Here is a 24,296-nt window from a genome sequence, read left to right on the forward strand (position 1 = left end):
ATATCTTCTTTGTTGAAGTGTCTGTTCAGAGCTTTGACCCATTTTTTTTTAAAGAGAGAGTGAGAGAGGAGAGAGAGAGAGAGAGAGAATTTTTACTATTTATTTTTCAGTTCTCGGTGGACACAACATCTTTGTTGGTATGTGGTGCTGAGGATTGAACCCGGGCCGCACGCATGCCAGGTGAGCATGCTACCGCTTGAGCCACATCCCCAGCCCCTGACCCATTTTTTTTAACTGGGTTGTTTGTTTTGTTATTTCGAGTGTATTCTGGGATCAAGTCTTTTAGGCATAGATTCATTTATTTCTCTGGCATGTAGAACCAGAAAAACAAAATTAAATTATATCAAGAAGAAGTCTACTTACACAGAAGGAAGTACTTTTTGACTGTGGCAGTCTAAACATGGGCATGGGTCAACCAAAGGAGGATGTAAAACTTTCCCTGGACTTATTTTAAAAAGGGCTGGCTGTAGTGGGATACTGTAGGCATGCAGAAGTATGACTCAGTTTACCTAACTGAAGTTTTCATTTGAGAGAAGATATCTTCCCTGGGATGGGTCTCTTGCTAACATCTTAGTATCCCTTGGTCTTTTGTGCTATTTTTTCCAGGCAAAAAAAAGTGCAATTTCTTGGGATTTTTCAAGACTTTTCCTGTACTTTATGATTTTTAAAAAGTCATTCTTTCTGATTTTAGCTTGAAGTGTTGCTACGAAATATGAGGAAGGTCATTCGGGGCATTAATTAACTTCAGCAAAAACAATTGCAATCTCTACAGAGCAATCATATTAAAAGAAATGCTCAAATTTCTCTCATCCAGCAGTAGCACCAATCATTGTTTTTGCTGATGGTATTGGACAGATTAATTCAACTCTCTGTAGAGGTAAAATAATTAACTAGATTCTAGAGAGGAGGTTTTCTGTGATTAAAGGACTTGGGTTGTTGTGGCCCTTGGATGGGAAGAGTCAGGGGTGCTTTAATGACAGGATTTCAGTAGAGCTAATGAAAGATTTTCCTGTATGTAGAAAACACTGGTTATTTGTTCTCCAACTCCACAGATTGCCCAAACTGGAGGATGTTGGCTCCAACTATAAGGAGATTGAGTATGGTTAGTGTTAGGCATAAAATTTTTATTATCAGCATCAATATTATTATGAGATTAAGCAATGGAACAAGTCAAGATAGACCATGAAGATATGTGAGAATAATAATAATAAAAAAAAAGATAGCCATCTGCCTGGACTGTTTAAATGCCCATTGATTTATAGGATCTTGTTATTGAAGGAAACTGTAGAGATCACTTCTCCTAAAATAACCTTTTACAGAAGGGAATATGAGAGGACATTATGTAACTTGCCTCTGGCTACATTGTTAGATACTAATATTTTAATTTTAGGATGTTGCAAAAGTAATCTCACTTAAAAGAGACACAAAGGAAACCATGTGTTTCTGCTTCATGAGAAGGTTTCACATGACCAAAATAGTCCCTTAAAGCTGATGACTTATTATTTTTTCCTAAGCCCATGAAGATTCTGACCTATGTTTATCTTTGCTTGTCATTAAAAATATTAAAGATTTTTATTCAGGCATTTTGAACTTCTCTCTAAATAAATATGATACTTCAAGTGACTGAAGGGTAATTTGACCTGAAGTGATCAATGATGATAGAGGACAGCAGGGGACATTGCCAAATCCTTTGTGGAACCTAGCCCAGTATGATATGGGTTCTATATTTTGAAGAAAGATTACAATTTGGTAAATGCCTTTGGCTCAAAATCCTGTGACTGATTTGCCTTTTAAAAGGTAGTACTTTATAAAGCTGTAAGACTTTGTTTTGTTAAAGACTAATTGGATTGGTAGAAAACATATTTAGGCTGTCAATTCATTGTGAATGGGGTCTGCAAATACGAATTCTAACCATTGGAATTAGTGGGCTAAATTGCTTGTAAAGGATTCCACATCCACAGTCATGACAGAAAGAAATCAGTATAAGGCCTTTTATTTGGTTGTGGTTATGTTTTATTTGGACTCATCATTTTGTACATGTTCCCACTAAAGTGAAAAACCAATATATATTTATATAATGTTGTGTACTTGTTGTATAGGGTTTATCTGAGTATAAAAGTGGGATAAAATACTTAAAAGTATCACCCCATGATAACCAATGGATTTATTTTCAAAATTGCATTTGTTGTTGTCTAGGCAAAAAATGATGAAAAATTTAAATGAAACATAATTTTCATACTTCATCTCTGTTTTTATAAGAATAAGTAATAAGGGGTTAATATACAGAAATCATGCATCCTTTCATTTATTTAAGAAATATTTGACACAGTGGGCATCATGCTAGGCACATGCCTATAATCTCAGGATCTCTGGAGGTTGAGGTGGGAAGTTCACAAGTACAAGGCCAACCTGGGCTATTTGGTGAGATCTTGTCTCAAAATATAAAGTAAAAAGGAGCAGGGGAGTAGCTCAGAGGTAAGACATACCTGGGTTCAATCTCCCTTACTGCAAAACAACAATAACAACACAACAAAGAGTGTTGGGGATGCAGCTCAGTGGTAGAGTGCCCCTGGGTTCAATTCCCAATTCTGCACAAAGAAAAAGGAAGAAGAAGGAGGAGAAGGAATGTTAGTAATTCCGATTTTCTGTGTGTGGGGTGGGTACTGGGGGTTGAAACCAGAGCCTTGGCATACTAGGCAAGTGCTCTTCCACTGAGCTTGAGACAGGTTTCTCTATGTTCCCTCAGCTGCTCTTGAATTTGCTATCCTCCTGCATAATTCTCTTGAATAGATAGGATTACAGGTATGTTTCACTATACCTGGTTGTAATTCTGTTTTGTGGCTTTTTATCCAGCCCCCATACTGGGGATTAAACCCATGGCCTTGCACATACTAGGCAAGTGCTCTACCTCCTGAGCTACACCCCCAGCCCCTGGCTGTAATTCTAAATAATTAAAACACATTCTTCCAAAAGCTTTTAAAAATAACTACCACACTGTAAACCTTTCCCTTTCTTTGGTGGAAAAATTCCCTTACTTTATTTTCTTGCACTAAAAGGAATGGCATGAATGCTAGCAGCCATTATCTCTGTGACCTTGTGTCCTTGCCACATTATGTGGCTGAGTGCTGTGCCCAGTTCTTGCTACATTATGTATAACCATAGAAATGTGAAGTTGTGTTGCAATTGTGTACAATGAATCCAAATGCATTCTTCTGTCATATATATCCAACTAAAATAAATTAATTAATTTTTAAAAAAGAGAGAGATATATCAAGGTGATGGAAACCACTCCCCAGCTCCTGGCAGCTCCCATTTTCATAGCCTAGAATTTATATTCTGTGGCAGATCAGCCTGGACAAAAGCCTTGGTAACTGAGAGCCAGAGTCAAGGTGGCCTCAAAATCATGCATCTGCTAAGGCCCAGGCTGCTGTTTAGCTTGTTCCAATTGATCATGCACTGAAGTTTTAAAATATTCTATCATGGCTTATTATTGTCAGCATAAAATGTCACTGCCATAAAAGTATACTTTAGAAAGGTTTTAACATGATGAAGAGTCTTAATTTTTAAAGAGCAGTATTACTTTTGAGCTACTTGGTAGGTCCAGAGATTTACACTAAACATTCTACCTCAAAAGCATAATAGTTTTTTTTTGTTTTGTTTTGTTTTTTAATATTCATTTTTATAGGTGTAGATGGACACAACACAATGCCTTTATTTTTATGTGGTGCTGGGGATCGAACCCAGGTCCCACCTGTGCTAGGCAAGCGCTCTACCACTGAGACACAATCCAGCCCCAAAAGCATAATAATTTTTGCTTTATTTTGTTTGTTAGATCTAGAAGGCTTTCCACTCAGACTTCTGGAGATGTACAGTTTTTAGCTCAGTACTCTCTACTGTTCTTACTTTCCCCTTAATACCCAAATGAAGGACTTTAGAAAATCAAACTTGAAAAGTTCTGAACCCACTGCTTTTCTAAGAAATATATTTAAATAAATAAATTCATGAGCTGTGCAGAGTGCACAATTACAGTAAATGCAACTTTTTTGAGTTACAGGAAAGGAGCAATTAGTTCAGGTGGTGGTAGATCTTTTGATGACTTGAAAATGGGTCTAGGAAGGACAAGTAGAGAATCTGGCAACCTTGACCATTGCTGTATTCTCCAAGAATGCAGAGAATGGTTTTAGGGATGCCTGGAATTGCAACATGGTTAATAGTACCAAAACACAGAGAATGACTGCCTTTTCACATTCACTAGATACAAACTTATTTTTTTTTAGTATTTCTCTTTTTTATACATGTATATGTATATACACATGCTTTTAAAAGCACATGCTTTCCTCAGTGCAATATTTAAACCACATGAAAAAGAAGTCTGGTGGAATATCACCAGAATCAACAGAAAATAGATTTGGACTCTGAACCCAGAGAATAGTCAGTAGGTGCCAAAGAAACCCCAGCTTCCTGCCCCTTGTTGCAGCTCATTTGGTGAGGAGGGAGAAGGGTAGGTGTAGTAAGCATGAAGAGCCTCTTTGGTACAGGCAGGGCTGTTTCCTGGACAGTTGTTGAGACAGAACACTGGAGAAAAATAGAGAGAGTGTATATATGTTAATGGAGGTTTTAAGTTTTCACATTATTCCACTTACTAGATTTGATAATAGCTACCACTTTTTGATCACTGTCTGATAGGCATTGTGTTTTACATGCTTTATCTCATTTAATTTTTACAAGGCCCTATGTGGTATATGAAGAATTTAGAAAGTTTACTCACTTGTACAGGGTCACACAGTAGTAAGTGGTAGGACTTGGATTTAAACTTAGGTCTGCTGGATTCCAGAACATGTTCTTGACTCCTGTCCTGTGTGCTCTATGAAGATCCTGTTTCTGCTCTCAAGATCATTTCATTCTAGTAGACATGATGGCCCGAGGGATACTGTGGGAAAGGTAGATGAGTCCCCCCCTGCTCTGAAAGCCAACTGTTCAAGTGCAGTACCTGCACAGTGATTGACTCTGAGGTCATTCCTTAGCAGAGTTCAGATGAGATGTTTCCCAAGGATGCAAGGGTGAAAGGACATTCATTGCAAGTGTTCAGGGAATTACAGATTAAATGGTAGTTGGCTTGACAAAATAAATATAGGAAGAAAGTTTTTTTAAAAAACAAACAAAAACCAAAATGAGCAGTATGACCAGGAGGCTGCTTAGTCTTACCCTACCTTCAGCAAAAGGGTAATCCCAATTGTGGGTTGCCAGTGGGTGACCATTTTCCAAAACCAGGCAGCCATACCATATGAGAAATATTAATGGTCAGGCATTCTTGAATTCCCTCAGTAGGTATCGTGAGGGTAGTCAGACACAGCTTATTTGAACTCAGCTCAGCTCCCAAAGTGCTAACTTTTATTAAGTCGGGGCTCCTGTCCATCATCATCTGAACTTTGGGGACCTCTACTATATAGAGAGTATAGCCTAAAAATCAAAGCTCAGCACTGGAGGTAGGGTCTTGGATTAAGGAGGAACCAGGGGAGCATTAATAATTATGTTAGTGAGGAAGAGTTGAAGAGGATATTGGCTAGAGCCTGAAACCAACTAAGACTTTCAAAGACTGAGGTTGCTGTGGGTACTTAGCGGATCTCCCTATAGGTTGGGTGGGCAGAAACACTTTTGGTGCTCTGCAGCCACTTAACCTTTGAATTCTTTAGGAAAGGAACAATTCAAAGGGTGAATGTACAAGGGGAAACACCTTATAAGTACTCCGCTGCGCCCTGTGAAAGGGGAAATTAGAATGGTCTCGGCAGAATAGTTCTCCTGTGCTCAGAATACTGCATTCTAAACTTGCCTGGTATCTGAAGTGTTAGGTACAAAGGTTGGAAGGATGATATATACCTTGGTACTCTCTCCTCCAGAAAGCCATTCCAACTCTCTCTCCCACTTCCCTTTGTTATCCTTCTCCATAGCATGTGTGTCTCTGTGGGTACCACAGATTTGTGACCAGCATGTATTCCCTGAGCTAGTGGTTCCCCGTGAGCAGTGTCCTAATTCCATTTTTATATCACATGAAATAGAGCACACACCTGACTGCCACACTGTGTGGCCATCCAGTGTGTGCCAAAGAATCTGGGGATTCTTGACCTGGATAAACTATATGGGAAAGTGTGTGTGTGTGTGTGTGTGTGTGTGTGTGTGTGTGTGTGTGTGTACATATACATGTTCATAAGTCTCTCTTTTGAGGAAGTCCATAGTTTATATTAGGCTCCAGTGTGTTTTCATAATCCTGAAAATGTTTATAAAAAACTGAACTTATTTGGAGATTTTCCATATTCTTGTAAATGAATGTGTGTGTATGTGTTTGGGAAGGTGGATTGAACTCAGGGGCACTCGACCACTGAGTCACATCCCCAGCCCTATTTTGTATTTTATTTAGAGACAGGGTCTCACTGAGTTGCTTAGTCCCTTGCTGTTGATGAGGCTGGCTTTGAACTTGGATCCTCCTGCCTCAGCCTCCCAAGCTGCTGGGATTATAGATTAGTGCCACTGCCCCTGGCATGAGCGTGTGTTTTTATATCTGGTAGATACTTTTATGCTTCCTTAACTTCCTGTTGTGAACAACAGCTTAGGGTAGCCAAGGAACTCTCCCTTGGAGCCATGGATCACAATTCTGTCCTGGGCACTGCTGCTTACACATCCTGGCAGGGGGTCTACCTAACCTTCCTGAGTTTTATCTTATTTTTCACCTGTTAATTCCCTCTTGTCCTACAGGAATGTTGCATAGTAAAGAGATTACAGGTATACAGGCATCTCATAAACTGCCAAGAACTATACAATTGCAGAATACAAGTATTGTAATTAAAAATACATCATTTTTCTTGTCACACAATGCCAGGATAACAAATATGTGATTAAAATGAACATTGGGCCAGGTGTGGTTGCACAGGCCTGTGTTCCCAGCTAGAGGCAAGAGGATCACTTGAGCCCAGAAGGTCAAGGCCAAACTGGGCAACATAGCAAAACCACATCTTAAATAAATACATAAAGTGAACATGGAATGAATTTATTGGAGTGAGAGACTAGAAGTTGAAAGGCATTAGTATCTGCATGTCTTGTAGGCTTTGTAGATGCCCAGAACGGTCTTAGAGTACACACAGGGCTATTGAGGAAATGATTTTCAGACAATGATAAAAGTTTATAAGACCTTCAAGACCTCAATTTGTTTGCTTTACTTTACAGAAGAAGTGGAGTCTGGGAGATGGAGGGTATTCTTTTTTTTCAGAAAGGCTGTAGATGGGCAGGGGATATTGCTCAGTGGCACTTGCCTGGCAGGTGTGAGGTCCTGAGTTCAACCCCCAGCAGTGCAGCACAAACAGAGGCTGGAAACTCTTCTTCATCATTGTTAATAGAGGACAAAGAAAGAACCTGTTTGTCTTCATGTCATCAGTTTATTATCATATCTTTTTAAAACAGTGTAGAATTACCCCATGATTTTAAATCTCTCTTTGGGGCTACCTAGAGGCCAGCAGTTTAGCAGTGTGAGCACTTGGCAAGCCATGGGCACAGTGCATCGAAACAACTTTGTGTTTCCAAAGTACCTTCTTGGAGCGCTTCCTGGAGAGGACATCAAAGGGCTGGATGTAGATTACTGCACGCCTCTCAACTGGACTGAGACTCAGAGGTTACTGGGACTTGCCAACTCAAAAAACTCAGTGTCCAAAGCAGAGTGAAAACCCAGATGTTCCAATTTTTTATCCTGGTAGTCACAGGTTCTAAATTTTCTCACTACTCCAGCTCCCTCCTCTCAATAGCTTGCAAAATGGTAACCTGGAAATGTGTTTTTGCTTAGTGTATATATATATATGTAAATCCAACTATCATCTAACCTTCCATTTAAACAATTTGTACTAGGAGGAAATTTGAAATTACATTTAATCATTGCTTTATAATTAATGTCATTTAATTAAATATTACTTTAAAAATGGCTTCTTTCTTCTTTGGCAATTACATTACCTTTTGAGCAGTTCTGTTTTGCTTTTTAACCTGGTTATTGGGTTTAGAGAGTACCCTAGTATAGGGTATCTGAAAGCAGAAAGTTCTGGCACTTTTCCCACTTTCCATTCTTTCTCCTGTATGGATGCCAGATTCCTTTGGGAAATCATCATTTGCAAAAGGTCAGGAGCAAAAGGAGGGGCATTCTTGAGTGTAGGGTTACTGCTAATTGGAAACTAAACATCTGTAACCATGTCAGAGTTATTTGTATTTGAAAGGAAACATTTATATATAAGAGCCCTTTCGGTAACATAAAACACACTATAACACAGAGTGTGTGCATTGGAGGGGTGGCGATGGGGTGGGGAAGGACAGCCAGGGAAGCTTCTGACAAATGACTGTGCTGTGCTGAGTGAGATCACTTGCTAATTAAATCTCAAAGCATTTTCAAAGTATTTTCTTTTCTTTGTCAAATGAAGTTTTCTTCCCTCATATGCCAAAGCAAACATTTTACTGTGTTTGCCATTTACAAATGAAACATTTCACCATTTTAATGGAAAAATAAGAAGAAAATGGGTGTGTGTTCAGAACCTAGTCAAAGACCAGTGGGAACTCTCTAGTTTCCTTCTAGAACCTTAGCTCTCAGCGTCTTCCCATGGTATGATCTGAGACTGGTTCTTCCCTTTCCTGAAACTGTGTGCCCATAGGCTTCCTGATACACCTACCCTTTCAGGAAAAAAAATCAAACTGTTTTCCACCTGTGCCTTTTTCTCCTTTCTTCCTAGTTTCTTCTTAGAATAAAATTTCTTGAGAATTCCTTTGAAGAATGTCGAGAATCTACCCCTTTCCCCCGTAGAGTCTAACACCTTCTGTTTTTTCCCACCCTTGCCCTTGGCATCTAAGACATTTCTGTAATTTTTTTAAAATTGGATGAAAGATCACAAAGTTGAGAGAACTTACTTAAGCTAAGACCTATCATATTGTATGAGCTACAACTGCAGCCCCCAGACCTCTTATTTTTGGAGCTGTTTTCTGAAAGAACTTGTGTCCTTATTCACAGACTGTTTGAAGCAAAATCCAATCAAGGTTTTCAAACAAATATTAAATGTCTTCGAGCAATTAACTTAAGCATCCTTTTCTTCTGCTTACCTCTCATTCTGTTATATTTGATAATTAAATTTTCCCAGTTCACGCAATGAAAGGTGAGGTAGCACTTTTGACCACTGTATGGTGGTCAAAACCTGAAGTTTGGGGCAGAAATTTCAGTTTGAAGGATGAAACCAGTCAGTTGGACTGATTTCAGATTTTCAGTAGGACCCAGTCCTGCCTTGTGTGTTTTCTAGTTCCTTATTTGTGTGTTGCTGATCATGCTCCTTTTTTGTATGGTTTTCAGGTGGAGTTGGCATGAACTTAAAAGCAGCAGATGCTGTTATTTTTTCTGACAGTGATTTTAATCCTCAAAATGACTTTCGGGCAGCTGCCAGAGCTCACTGAATTGGCCAGAACAAGTGAGTGAGTTAGTCATTGGCACCTTTCTGCTCTGTTGGCTTGCAGCTGTGGATTGGGGAGGAAGGTGGACCGTGTAGTGCTGACAACAGTGCCACGTTGGAGTTAGAGTCCACTGGGTTTGAACCCCGTTGTGCTGCTGGCTTGTAGAGCAATGTTGGGGGATCAGTGGTCCCATGATCAGTTCAGACTCACTTTGTTGAAAAGAACAGTTAAATTCCAAAATGATTAGAAGAAACTTAGAATTTATTTAGTTCATGTTTCTCACGTTAGATCCTAATTCAGTTTAAAAATGAAGTTAAAGCCAGTGGGTGCACATGCCTGTAATCATTATCAGCATGGGAGACTCAAGCAGGAAGATCAAGTTTAAAGCCAACCTTGCAACTTACCTAAACCCTGTCTCAAAACTTTTTTTTTTTAAGGCTAGGATTATAACTTCATGGTAAAGCTCTCCTAGGTTGGGTTCCCAGTATCACAAAGAGGAAACAAAGTTGTGTTCAGCTACCTTTTGACTTGAGGTAACATGCCTGCCAGGGGTTATCCTGGCTACAGATGAAGGCCCAATAGTGGTCACTTCATCTTCCTTCCTCTTTCTCTTTTGGGGAAAAGTTCAGGAAGAATTTGAGGCCAGATTTCTCTAACAAATGCTCAGGTCCCAATGAGCAGTGTCCTTTTCATTGTTTCCTGAATGTGGCATTTGGTTTTGCTTCCTTTTGGGTGTATTTTCCTGGCATGCTTTTTTCCCCAGCTTTGCAGACTGCTAACACTGCTCTCATTTGACTCCCATACAGGGCTGTGAAAGTGATCCGGCTGATTGGCCGAGACACTGTGGAAGAAATAGTTTATAGGAAAGCAGCCTCCAAACTGCAGCTCACCAACATGATCATAGAAAGAGACCATTTTACTCTGGGAACCCAGAAACCTTTGGCTGATCCTGACCTCCAGGTAAAATGTGTTCCTTTTAGAGTCTCATGATTTATAACCAGTACTATCTTTGGATGAGAATGCAAATAAAAAGGACCAGCATTAACCACCCATTGTTGCAAATTACACATTTTTTTCATTGGCCTAATTCTTACCCTCTCAGTACCTAACTACATGCAAGGTGCCATACAAGCTAAAAATGAGGGTGGCATTTAAAGGCAGAGAAAATAGAATAAAGAGAATGAGCTTTAAACCATCTAACTTGGATTGAAATTCACATCTTATCCCTTACTGGATGTATGACTTTGAGCATGTAACTGAACATCAAGGATCTAATCTCTTTATGGCTTCTAAAGGTGAGTGTGCCACGAGTTACCTCAGAGAGAATTTGTTTAAGTTCTTTTTTTTTCTTCCTTTTTTTTAAATCAGTGATGATTAGTTCCATAGCTACTCCTTAATCCCAGACGCTTTGAGTAGTGACTTACAGTACTCATTCCATACTCAGAGATGTGTGAACAAGATTAGGAATTCAAAATTATGCCATAGGATATAGGGATGAAAGCACTAGAGTTAATTTGTTGAAGAAGAAAAATTAGATGGGAGTCAATTGCTGGCTTAGAATATCCTAGAGAGCTCTCTTTTGGTAGGAGGTTTAGAGTTATTCCTTAGCAGCAGCCTTTGAGATAAAATTGAACCTATATTATAATATACCCCAAGTCCTTCTGAGGGATTAGATGCAGAGAGATCAACCCCTAGTATCTAGTATGATTCAAGCATGAAGAGAGTACTAAATGTCTGAGAAAAGGTAGTAGCTGTGGGAAAGTCTGCTGTAGGAAACTGCAGAGAAATGACAGGAGTTGGCTATTGTTTTGAGGCAGGCAGTGAGAGAGAGCAAGTTCCAAGATGGCTTTAAGCCTTTAAGCCTGAAAGATGAGAGTAGAAAGTAGGAAGACAAGGATAGAAATTAGAAAGATGAAGATAATGTAGGCTTTAGTCAACAGAATTTGTAGTAAAAATCAATATACATTATTGTTAGAGGGAGACTCAGAAAAGAAAGGAATTAGAAAAATTTGCAAGAAAAAACAGGCTTTAAAAGGATCAGCTTATCAAACAAAAAATTCAAGAGGTATATGAAAGGGAAAAAATTACACAGTATTACAAGCAGAATCATCAAATTTACAACTAGCCCAAGCATGAGTTTAAAAATGGCAGTTTTCTCACATCTGTATCTTTACACATCAGCATTACAGACAGGGAAGGTGCTGTTTTTGTTAGGGAGTCACTCACCTGCAGGAAAGGGTCACAGATTTGGGGGTACTAGAACTCGAAAGAAGAACCCTAGGTTTTGTTTGTTTGCTTGACTTTAGTTTATCTTAGAGAGTAACTGGAGTCTTTGGCCTTTTGTGTTTTGAGTCTTCTGCATGCTCATCTGTCATGGTGGCCGGGCAGGCTGTGCATTTTATTTTCACACTATTGAAGAGGCAATTTCAAATGGAAGGTGAAAGCTTGAGAGAGAGGTGCGTGTACACTGTAGGTGTCTAAATATACTTCTTCACAGGACCTTGGGAGAGGAGCTCATCATGGGCTGTTGTGAAGGCACAGGCGTCAGGAGTTAGAGGAGATGCTTCCCCAGTGGAGGGAGCTCCAGGCATTCAGTCAGGGGTTTACCTGTGGCATTGGCTGCTAGCACATCATTGTGAAATGCACAGGCAAAAACTCTGCCATGGGACCAGATCCTGGGGTCAGTACAAACTATGGGCTGGTGGAGAGGACCTCGGTGGGACTTCCTGCCCAAGCCATGGCAAGAAATCACACTCTGGTTCTGTCTTGATTCTTTCCTCCCCACCAGACTGTGAGTTATTTATGGTTGCCAGGAACAAGGGTGATAACTCACTGCCTTGTCTCAAAATACAGCAGGACATTTTTTTAAGTTATTAAAAGAATCTAATAGTAAAAGACGTGGTTCTGGTTTGATAAATCTAAGCAGTATAGAGCAGTGAAGTCCTGAAAAAGGAAAGCAGGTTCCTTGTTTTAGAAGGAGAACACAACAGAAACAGAGAACAGATAAAGATGCGGTGAACACTTATTGAATGCTTACTGTGTGCTAAGCATTGTGTGACGTGCACTTCTTCCAGTTGTTTTAGAAGAAGAATAACAAAAAAATGAGATAGATGTGGTCTTTACCTCCATCTTAAGAAATTTTCCAAACATCAGATTCATGACTCTAATCCGAGCACTCTTTAACTTCCAACTACATGCTCTTAGTTACTATAATAAAGTGGTTTTCATTTAAAAAATGGGTAGTTCCTTAAAGACATGTTGTGAGTGAGCATTAACGAGGGAAGCCAGGAGACATAGTCCAAGGAGTGGAAGAGGGAAGGGTCCCAGTATGGACTGAGCCTCATCATAAATACTTGGCTTTCTTCTGTTTTGGGTACTAAATGCCAAAGCCAAATGGCTTGGTTATATATATGTACACCAAAGTTAAATATAAATATAACAGGTATGGTTTTGCTTAGTTTTTGTCATAGTTTTCATCTCGGGTATTTTCAAGCTAAAGTTTCTAAGTTACAGAATAGGCAATCTAGAGATAATTAACCAAATCTAAAAGGGCAAAATGAAAATGAAGTCCCATGATGTGGATCCCAATTGGTTCAGAATTCCTAAGAGATAGTACTTAGGGAGGTGGAGAGTTGCAAGTAGCAAATGAAAGCCAGGTAACACTATCTAAGATTCTGGTTCCTCTAGCCATAGGAAGTAGGCTGAGTATATCCCCTAGGGGGAGCAAGAGGGCAGGATGGGGAGTGCCACAGGACTATCCAGGGAGATTGAAATTGAGAAAGGGCTTTTGGGTCTGGTGATCAGGGTGGTTATGGTTTTGCCAAAGTGGGTCCCATAAACCACTGTAGTAGCAAAGCGGCTTGGCAAGGACAGGTGGCAGCTCATGGTGAGATGAGGTATTCAGTGGCACCTTCTCTTTATAAGAGTTTGGCAGTGGGAGAGGTAAGAAGGTAGCCAACAGGTTCTCTGAGTTCTCTCAGGACTGCTGGAAGTGCCTGTAAAAAATGCTGGTGAGAAGTGCTATAGAAGATGCTGGAATCATTTTATCTGCCCCCACTCCTCAAAAAAATTGGAGGCCCAAATTTTTTTTGGTATTGTAAATAATTGTCAAAGTCAACATCTCTGATCATCATTTATCACCTCTCTGCTTATTCCTCATCCAACTTCAAAACAGCCTGGCAGGTGTCATTTGTGATGGAAGAGAAGAAAGTCCATCAGGGAAAGAATTACCTGGTATCATTTAGACACTTAGCAAGTCACACATCCTCATCTGTGTTTTCATGAGAACTAACTGGATCTCTCGTTTTCTTCATTCAAGTTGAGTGACATACTGAAATTTGGCTTGGATAAACTGCTGTCCTCTGAGGGGAGCACCCTGGAGAAGGAAGACCTGGAGTCCATCCTGGGAGAGACAGAGAATAGCCAGTGGGCCTCTGATGCCCTGCCTGCAGCTGGAGGAGGGATCAGAGAACAGGAGGAAGGAAGTGAGTTGGGGTTAGGTGAGCCAGTGACTTCATCACCTCAAGGTAGGGTGTGAGTGAGATGCGTCCCCACAGGAAGTCCTGTGTCCTGCTCTGGGACCTTTCTTTCCTACCCAGCCCTGTAGTCATCTGATGACATTCTTACGGCTTCCTGGTCCAAGAACTACCAGAGTAATCCTTGTTCCCTTGAAGCTGGACTTTGAATCCAAGTGATGATATTAATGTTTATGGTCCTGTCAGTCTCAAGGATTAAATTTGAACCTTTTCTCCCTTGACGCAGACATCCTCTCTGGAGTTTATTTGGTAAACCTCCTATCTTTATGGTGGTGCTTTGCACAGTGATTCCTCTTCTCAATAGTAGAATGTTTTTTAAATTGCAACTGATATTTATGGACATTTATTGTGTTCATCAACAGTACTGACTATGTCATGTGCTTTAGGTCGTTTAAGACCCATGAGGTGGGGGGCTGGGGTGGTGGCTCAGCGGTAGAGCACTCACCTCGCACGTGCAAGGGCCTGGGTTCAATCCTCAGCACCACATAAAAACAAAAGTAAAAATAAAGGCATTGTGTCCAACTTCAACTAAAAAAATACATATTAAAAAAAAAGACCCATGAGGTGTAGGAGATCATTTTGTCTTCCTTTTTCTTTTTTCTCAAATTTGGTGTCCCCCCCCCCTTCTCTCTCTCTCTCTCTCTCTCTCTCTCTCTATATATATATATATATATATATATATATATATATATATATATATATATATATATATATAGTTGTAGATAGACAGCATGCCCTTATTTTTTTTTTTTTAATGTGGTGGCTAAGGATCGAGCCCAGTGCCTCACACATGCTGAGTAAGCACTCTGCCACTGAACTACAACCCTAGCCCCAATATTTATCTTTTTGTCCATTTTCTGTTCTGAAATATTTGAATTTCAGACTTGAAAGGGTTTTTTTTTTCCTCATGATTATTTTTAAAATGACTGTTCTCCTGTATCAGCAAGAGGGGTCAATATGGGCTGGTGTGAGAGGGTTTTACTGACCTTTTTAAAAATTTTTATTCATATATGACAGCAGAAAGCATTATAATTCTTATACATATAGAGCACAATTTTTCATATCTCTGATTGCATACACAGTATATTCACACCCAGTCCCTGTATTCAAACCTTTACTTTGGATAATAATTATCACATTCCACCATCATTAATAACCTCATGCCTCCTCCCTTCTCCTCCAACCCCTCTGCCCTATCTAGAGCTTGTTGTTCCTCCCATCTCCCACTCTCTATCCCACTATGAATCAGCCTCCTTATATCAAATGAAACATTCAGCATTTGGTTTTTGGGGATTGGCTAACTTAGCATTATCTTTTCTAACTCCATCCATTTACCTGCAAATGCCATGATTTTATTTTCTTCTATTGCTGAGTAATATTCCATTGTATGTGTGTGTGTGTATGTGTGTGTATACATACACACACACACACCCCACAGTTTTTAATCCATTCATCTATTGAAGGGCATCTAGGTTGGTCCCACAGTTTAGCTATTGTGAATTGTGCTGCTGTAAACATTGATGCATCTGTGTCCTGTAGTATACTGTTTTTAAGTCCTTTGGATATAGATTGAGGAGATGGACAGCTGGGTCAGATGGTGGTTCCATTCTCAATTTTCCAAGTAATCTCCATACTGCTTTCCATATTGGCTGCACCAATTTGCAGTCCTATTAGCAGTGTATGAGTGCCTTTTTCTCCCACATCCTCGCCAACACTTATTGTGGTTTGTATCTATAATAGCTGCCATTCTGACGAGTGAGATGAAATCTTAGAGTGGTTTTGATTTGCATTTCTCTAATAGCTAGTAATGATGAACATTTTTTCATGTATTTGTTGACTGATTGTATATTATCTTCTGAGAAGTGTCTGTTCAGGTCCTTGGCCCATTTATTGATTGGGTTATTTTTTTTTTTGGTGTTTAGCTTTTGAGGTTTTTTATATACCCTAGAGATTAGTGCTATATCTGATGTGTGAGGGGTAAAAATTTTCTCCCAGGATGTAGGCTCTCTGTTCACCTCACGGATTGTTTTCTTTTGCTGACAAAAAAACTTTTTAGTTTGAATCCATCCCATTTATTGATTCCTGGTTTTAATTCTTGTGCCATTGGGGTCTTATTAAGGAAGTTGTGGCCTAACCCACATGATGAAGTTTAGGGCCTACTTTTTTCTTCTATTAGACGAAGAGTCTCTGGCTTAATTCCTAGGTCCTTGATCCATTTTGAGTTAAGTTTTGTGCATGGTGAGAGTTATGAGTTTAATTTCATTTTGTAGCATATGGATTTCCAGTTTTCCCAGCACCATTTGTTGAAAATGCTATCTTTTCTCCAGTGCATGTTTTTGGCACCTTTGTCTAAAATAAGATGATTGTAATTTTGTGGGTTAGTCTCTGTGTCCTCTATTCTGTACCATTGGTCTACCAGTCTGTTTTAGTGCTGAAACCATGCTGTTTTTTGTTACTATTTCTGTGTAGTATAGTTTAAGGTCTCATAGAGTGATACTCCCTGCTTCACTCTTCCTGCTAAGGATTTCTTTAGCTATTCTTGGTCTCTTATTTTTCCAGATGAATTTCATGATTGCTTTTTCTATTTCTATGAGGAATGCCATTGAGATTTTGATTGGAATTGCATTAAATCTATATAGCGCTTTTGGTAGTATGGTCATTTTGATAATATTAATTCTGCCTATCCAAGAACAAGGTCGATCTTTCCAGAAATAGTAAATGAATTCAGCAAAGGAGCAGGATATAAATCAATACCCATAAATCAAAGGTATTTCTGTATATCAGTGACAAAGCCTCTGAGAAGGAAGGAAAACTACTCCATTCACAATAACCTAAAAAAAAAATGATACTTGAGAATCAATGAAAGAAGTCAAAGATCTATACAATGAAAACTACAGAACCCTAAAGAGAGAAATCAAAGAAGATCTTAAAAGATGGAAAGATCTACACATTCCCTTCTTAAAAGGAATTTATATTCTTCAAGAACTTTTTCTTGTTCTCAGCTTGTTGTTTTAATCGTATCCTATTCCCATTTCAAGGATATAATATCCTCCCCGAGGACATTTATTATAGCTTTTTAAAATATATCTCAGGGAGGATATTTATTATATCTTTTCAGAAAGTGTTACCCTGCCGACTGTATTATCTCTTTTTCCTCTATTTGCTTTTTCTTCTTCCTCCTCTTTTTAAAAGTTTTGTTTTGGAGTCTTTCATTCTTGTTAGCAGTTTATCTGAAACATCTGGTGTCCTCTGATCATCGTGCTGGTGAAATTCCCCAAAGCTGACAGGCAGCTCTGTTGTGAACAGGTGGGTGGCCTTTGGGCCTCATGCCGACAGCACTGGTTGGCAAGCCAGCTTTTGCACTGGGGGAGTCAGATTTAAAGATTTCACTGGACAACTCATTGTATCCTAAGACGAGTCCTATACCATTACAGTGAAATTGGTGGTTTAAATTGGAAAGACAGGGAGCTGAGGGCACATGGTGCTCTTGGTGTTTGGTGTGCGGATCCTCTCAGTTCCTCCATACTGTGGTGCCTGTGCTTGTGCATCTGAGTTTTTGGAGAACTGAAAGGGTTTCAGTTCCTGCAGTCAGCCCCAGCTAGATACCAGTGTTTTGGTTCCACAGCTCTTTTGAATCTGTTGTCCTCTTCTTATCCACTTTTTATCTTCCAAAGAATTCGTGCACTGTTTCATCTACCATTGCCTCATATATCTTTTTAGAAATCTGTGTATTGTCCTTTAGCTGTTTTGGGTGAGAGAAAAAATAGATGTGTGTGGTCATATTTTTAAGTTGTATTTGATTATCTTAGTACCAAGTTTCCACCCTTTTCTGTACTCATCTAGATTGACTTTATTTACTAGAACAAAATAAAATTGCAGTGTTTTCAGAAAGATAATTATATATCTCAGTCTACCTACAAAAAAAAATTACATTTTTGCAGACAGTTTAACTGTTGGATTCTCTACTTGGATAAAAATTTGGAATGTTGTCTTCGATGACTGTCTTGATTCTCTTTGTGGTAGATGGTTCCTCTGACAGGACCCAGATGAGGGTCTAGACCTGTGGGCTCCAGCTGCCTCTTCGAAACAGAGTGAAGACATAAAGCATGGTTAAAAATAACAAATGAATATGAAAGAGGAGTAGTTAGAGCAGCCCATTCACAATTAAGTATAAAGTAAGGTTGCTTTATCTTTAATGCCAAGTTTTTTAAAAAGCACAGTTATATGGTAAGGTGAGCATGCCCAGAAACCTGCCTTGGGAGCATGCGCAAAACCTAGCCCCGCCCAACTCCTCCTTTGAAGGTGGAAATGGAGTTGCCTGCCCCTTGAGCCGGTACTGGTTAATGGAAGTGAACCAGGAACTAACAATAGGCTGCTGCCTTTTCATTTGTTTGGCCAGCGATTTACATCATTCTGTCTCATCCAGAAGGTGTAAGATTTCCATTGCAAATAGAGATTGTGGAGAGGGGTCAGCAGCTGGACTAGGGGAGTAAGATGTTACTTTTCCTGGTGGTCCTTTGGATTTTGCTTCGCTTTCCAACGTCCTGTGCAAACGGAAGCATGGCTGATGGTTCTTAGGAGAAAAATACATGAATAGTCTTTTAATTGGTTCCTTGATCATTCTTTTCTCTTTTATTACAATTTTAGCTTTTAAGTGACTCGGCTGCCTTCTCTACTATTTGGTCATGAATTTCTTTTTTTCCTTCTCAACAAGGATTGTTCTGGGGACCCAAGTGCTGTCAGCTTTTATAAGGAAAGTTGATTACTTTATATGAAATAGGATGGAAGGAGGTTGATTAAACCTTGTGAAATGAGAGACAGTTGGGGAATTCTGGGAAAGATGGCCATGGACAAAGATTCATGGGATCACAATGTACTTCTACAATATTTGTGAGAGGGATGTGTAAGATAAGGATCAGATTTTTTTTAAATAGCATCAGGTATCAACCAGCACAAATGAGTGAAAGCTAAAGGGAGGCAGCTTGAAAGTCTTTGCAAGAAAGGATTTTGTTCATAACTATGACTTCACAAATAATGACTCTCCCAGGATTCTCTGAATTTCCCCTCTGAGAGTGGACCATTTGAGTAGAACCAGAGTATCAAAGAAGAAATTTTAAAGTCTAGTATAAATTTATATGTGGATTTTTCAAAATGCTACAAATAGTTGATTCTTTGCTGTCTTTAAACAATATACAGTAATCACAAGAAAAGTTCCTTCTGTTCTTTGTGTCATTAGTTCTTGGCCTCACTCAAACCTAAGTGATGATGTGGAGGAAGAAAGCACACAAGATAACATGGCTATTAGCTTCCAGTTTAGAGGCTTGTCCTGGCAAACATTTCTTCTCTTTTCATGAGGTATAAAAATATAACCAAAACCCATCAGGACAGATTTTATATGGCTAAAAATTCATGATTTCATGAAAATAGGAAAGAGTATTTCTGATTTTTCTTAAAGTTCTCAAATACATCTAAATAGTAGATAGAAAAGACAGTGGAATGAGATTACCATCATTACCCTAAGTACACATATAAAGACACAACTAGGGGCTGGGGATGTGGCTCAAGCAGTAGCGCGCTTGCCTGGCATGCATGCAGCCCGGGTTCGATGCTCAACACCACATACAAAAAAAGATGTTGTGTCCGCCGAGAACTAAAAAATAAATATTTAAAAATCTCTCCCCTTCCTCCCTCCCTCTCCCTCTCCCTCTCCCTCTCCCCCCCTCTCTCTCTCTTCAAAAAAGACACAACTGATGTGACTCTGTATACAACCAGAAATATGAAAAATTGTGTACCATATGTGTAATATGAATTATAGTGCATTCTGCTGTCATATATAACAAATTAGAATTAAAAATAAATAATTTTTTAAAAAGATTTTAAAAAGTGGGAAAATCAGAAACTAATATCGTTCCATGCTGTACATATCACTTCCCTTTCTCAAGTACAATCTGGCACAAAATGTGTTGAGAAGAGATTCCCCTCCAAAAAAAAAAAAAATCCACTGGGGCTGGGGATATAGCTTTGTTGGAAGAGTACTTGCCTCACACGCACAAGGCTCTGGGTTCAATCCCCAGCATCACCAAAAAAACCCCAAAATCTGATATTACATCCAATGGCATGAACAAGGTTTAAAAAGCCACATAACCATAATGAGAGCACAAAGCACACAAAAGGCTTTCTAGATTCCAATCTAGAAAAAAAATAAAAACATATCCCAAGGAAGGAGAACAATGTTCTTGCAATTACTTTTCTCTAAGGAGTGTCTTAGTATAGTGATGAATGACCTTTTTTAACCCCCAGCACTGAGGATTGAACTGAGGAGTGCTCTACCACTGAGCTACATCTGCAGTCATTAATGTTTGTTTTGTTTTTATTTTTCTTGAGACAGAGTCTCACCAAGTTGCCCAGGCTCTCCTCAAACTTACCATTCTCCTACTTGTCAACCTCCTGAGTAGCTAGGATTATAGGCATGCACTATTGTACTGGCTACAAATTATATGTTTTTAAATCAGGAAATTGTCATTTAGAGAATATTATTCCCATAAGTTTTTTCTATAAAAATTATTATAGAGAAAGCTTCACACAACCAAATGAAGAGACATTATCGTCAATAGATTATCCTATATTGTAGTTAATTGTATGGAAAAGAAACAATGTAGCAAAAATGAAATCATGAAAACAAAGACATTTCACATAGTAATGTAGATTAAAATGTCATCCAACTATAAATTCCCCCAAAATGCATGGACCAAGATCCTACCCAAGATTGAGACTTGAGGAAGGACTGACTGTATCCTTTAAAGGCACAAACTCATTTTTTCTTCTCTGTGGTACCCTGTGCCACACTGTAAAGAAGCCCAGGCTATCTTGCTGGAGGGAGAGTCCATTTGAAGAAAGCCCCTGACATATGAAAGACCACATGGAAAGGGAGACTACATAAAGCCAACAGTCAGCACCTTAGTTCCAGACATACAAAGCCATCTCAGACCTTGTAGTCTAAATCAGGCGTGTGCTCTATGGGTGAGCCTAGGTGACACTGGAGCAGAACCTTGGTTAACGTCTTGACTTACAAAATTATGAGAAATAAAATGGTTGTTTGTTTGGTAGTGGGGATTGAACTCAGAGGCTCTCGACCACTGAGCCACATCCCTAGCCCTATTTTGTATTTTATTTAGAGACAGGGTGTCACTGAGTTGCTTAGTGCCTCGCCATTACTGAGGCTGGCTTTGAACTCTCGATCCTCCTACCTCAGCCTCCTGAGCCACTGGAATTACAGGTGTGCACCACCACTCCCGGCAAATGGTTATTTTTTAAAGCCACTAAATTTTGGAATTTTTAAAAATATAACAATAGATAACTAAAACACTGTTTATTGATGATTTGTAGGGCTTTTATTTAATGACCAGTTTTATTAAAGAATACCCCATTTATTTCTACTGTGATCAGCAAAAAAACTGAAATTCAATATTTAAAATTTTTTGCCAAGAATATAACCTATCTTGCAAGTTTCCATGAGGACTAGAAAAGAATATATATTCTGGAGTTGTTGGGCATTGTCAGTCAATGTCAATAAGGTTAAGGTGGTTGATAGTTTTGTTCAGACTCTTGTGTATCATTAGTGATTTTTTTTTTATAGTGTTACTATCAGTTGTTAAAAGGGTGTTAAAAATTCAAAGTATAGATTTGTCTCTTCAGTTTTGTCAGCTTTCATATATTTGGGGCATATAAATGTTTGGTTGTATGGTGTCATGTTTCTGTGTTCTTAAAAACACATTATGGTATTATGAAATGTCTTATCTCTTATAAAACTCTTTATCTTGAATTAAATTCATCTGATGTTAGTATAGCCTCTACATTCTTCTTGGCTTACTATTCATGATGTATTTTTATCTATTTCTTGTTTTCGTTCTATTCATATTTTTATTTAATGTAATTAAATAAAATTACATTAAATAAAAATTAAATTTTATTTAATTTATCCATTAGCGTTTAGCTTTATTGCTTTACATTATTGTTTTAGCAATGTTTCCAGGAATTATGAAATGCATTCTTTAATTTATCACAGTTTTCATAATTTAAATTGTGATACTTTCTCACATCTCCCCAAGTCCTTTGTGCTTTGTCGTCATACATATTACAGCTGTATACCCTATGTTTTTTACCTTAGTCATGTTTCCAAGAAATTAAAAGAATAAATATGTATACATATTGCCTTTTATATTTACCTACATTTTAGTATTTCTAGTACTTTTCATTTCTGTTTATGGTGCATTGTCTTTAAAAATATCTACCCCAAATTTTCCACATTCCTGTATCATGTTGCTTCTCTCATTATGAAGTAATATCTATTTTCCCACCCACTGAGTCTGGGCTGGTCTTTTGTCTTGTTTTAATGAACAAAATATATTTTTGGTGAAAGTGATGCCATGCCAATCCTAGACCTAACACCTTGGGAAGGTATATACCTTCTACTTTTATCCTCTAGAAATCTAATCAACAAATAAAAAATTTTAGAATGACTGAATGACTAAAAGCATTTGAGGAGATAAGCCTGACCCAACCAGTTGAGCTAGCAGACATGTAAACAAAGCTATTTTGTCAGTTCTACCTTTGGTTAAACAATCCCTGCTAAAGGAAACCACATAAGCACTAATAAATACCTAGAGCAAAGGACCCATCAGGTTACGTAAAGCCAAATCATAGAATAAGGAGAAATAACAAAGAATTTTTATTTTAAACCATTAAGTTTATTACACAGTAAACTAAAACACACAGTGCATCTGTTTCTACTTGATGGATCATCTCCTTTTATCCTGAAGAGGTTCTTTTAGCATTGTTAATAGTAGAGATCTATTGGTATTGAATTTTCTTACTTTTTATTTATTTGAAAATGTCTATTCTGCTTTCAGTTTTGAAGAGTACTTATCCTGGATTAGCAGTTTTTGTCTTCTAGCACCTTAAACCTTTCCGTTAACTTAAATCTCTCATTTCTGATAAGAAGTCAGCTATCATTTTAGTCATTTTTACCTATGCGTAACACACCACTTTTTTCTAATTGCCTTCAAGACCTTTTTCCTCCTAATTGATTATTTACAGTTGACTCTGATGCATCTAGATGTGATTTGCTTTGTAACTAACTTTAGTATTCACTGAGTTTCCTAAATCTGTTAACATCTTTTTTGTTAATTTGAGATAATTTTAGCCATCATTGTCTTAAATATTTTTTCTGTACAATTTATGCCTCTATTCTTCTAGAAATCTAATTATATGTATGTTAGGTCACTTTGTCCTGATAGTAACCAAGTCTCTATTTTTTTTCTTTCTGATTTTTAGACCAGATAATTTTTATTGGTCTATCTCCAAGTTAACTTTTTGCTGTTTTTGCACTATAAAATCTGATGATAGATTTGTTTCATGAATTTTTCATTTCAAATACTATACTTTTTATTTCTTTTAAAAAAATTTTCATTTATATGTTGACACCCATATCTACTTATTCATTATGATTAAGCTTTTCTTTAATTCCTTGAAATTAGTTATAAAAACTTTTTAAATTTTTTTTCTGCTAATCCTGTCAGTTCACGGAACTTTTTTTATATGTGACATTTTCTCTTGTGGTTCTCATTTTTCTATCTTCTTTGCATTCTGGCAAAATTTAATGATATTCTACATGCCTATAATCCCATCGACTCGGGAGGATAAGGCAGGAGGATCAAGAGTTCAAAGCTAATAAATTATGCATGGCACACATTGTTTAATTTTGCATGTAACTTCTTTTTAGTGTGTCAATGAGGTTTTAGTGACATTGTCACCCAACATTTGGCCTTTGTTGTTCAGGGAATGCCTTCATGATTTTAATACTGGTTTTTCTATTCAGACTGTGGATTGGGTTTGAATATACTGTTATCAACCACCTGGTCTTTTAATTACTCATCCCAGTAAATTTATAGTTTGTGAATCGTTTGTTTCTCAGATTCATGACACTGTTAGAACCTGAAGTAGTAGCTGATAGGTATCTGTGAATTCTTTTTTTTTTATTTTACTTGAAGTAGATTGTCTGAAATAGGCATATTCTTCTCTGTGTTTATCCAAACCTCCCTGTCATGTGCACTACAAGTTACAATTTGGAAGTTACTGTATTAAAATTCTGTCTGTTCATGGTTCTAGAAGAGTGATATTCTCTCCCAAACACTAGTTACTACAGCAGCATTTTTAATGTTGTAAAATAAGAATAAGGGCTCTGAAGGCCAAAGATTTTAAAAAGTCATTTTACAAATGTTACGTTAAATTAAAACTGAG

At 38.2% G+C, this 24,296-nt stretch overlaps 2 protein-coding genes across 3 annotated transcripts in view; both read left to right on the forward strand.

The window, feature by feature from the left end:
• The window catches only part of LOC144372679 (tRNA (32-2'-O)-methyltransferase regulator THADA-like), a 71,307-nt gene extending 61,836 nt beyond the window's left edge, over positions 1 to 9,471 (forward strand). Inside the window, exon 5 of the mRNA XM_078035980.1 lies at positions 9,365 to 9,471. Within this exon, the coding sequence (XP_077892106.1) occupies positions 9,365 to 9,413 (49 nt within the window). The 3' untranslated portion in view covers positions 9,414 to 9,471. The remainder of the gene's footprint in view (positions 1 to 9,364) is intronic.
• Positions 9,374 to 24,296, forward strand: part of LOC144372678 (transport and Golgi organization protein 1 homolog) — a 58,330-nt gene continuing 43,407 nt past the window's right edge. For both annotated transcript variants that reach the window (XM_078035976.1, XM_078035979.1), the window contains exons 1-3: positions 9,374 to 9,479; positions 10,269 to 10,422; positions 13,781 to 13,946. In XM_078035976.1, coding sequence (XP_077892102.1) covers positions 10,357 to 10,422; positions 13,781 to 13,946 — 232 coding nt within the window. In that variant the 5' untranslated portion in view covers positions 9,374 to 9,479; positions 10,269 to 10,356. The remainder of the gene's footprint in view (positions 9,480 to 10,268; positions 10,423 to 13,780; positions 13,947 to 24,296) is intronic.

The sequence above is a fragment of the Ictidomys tridecemlineatus genome, unplaced genomic scaffold (genome assembly GCF_052094955.1).
Source record: "Ictidomys tridecemlineatus isolate mIctTri1 unplaced genomic scaffold, mIctTri1.hap1 Scaffold_145, whole genome shotgun sequence".
Classification (NCBI taxonomy): domain Eukaryota; kingdom Metazoa; phylum Chordata; class Mammalia; order Rodentia; family Sciuridae; genus Ictidomys; species Ictidomys tridecemlineatus.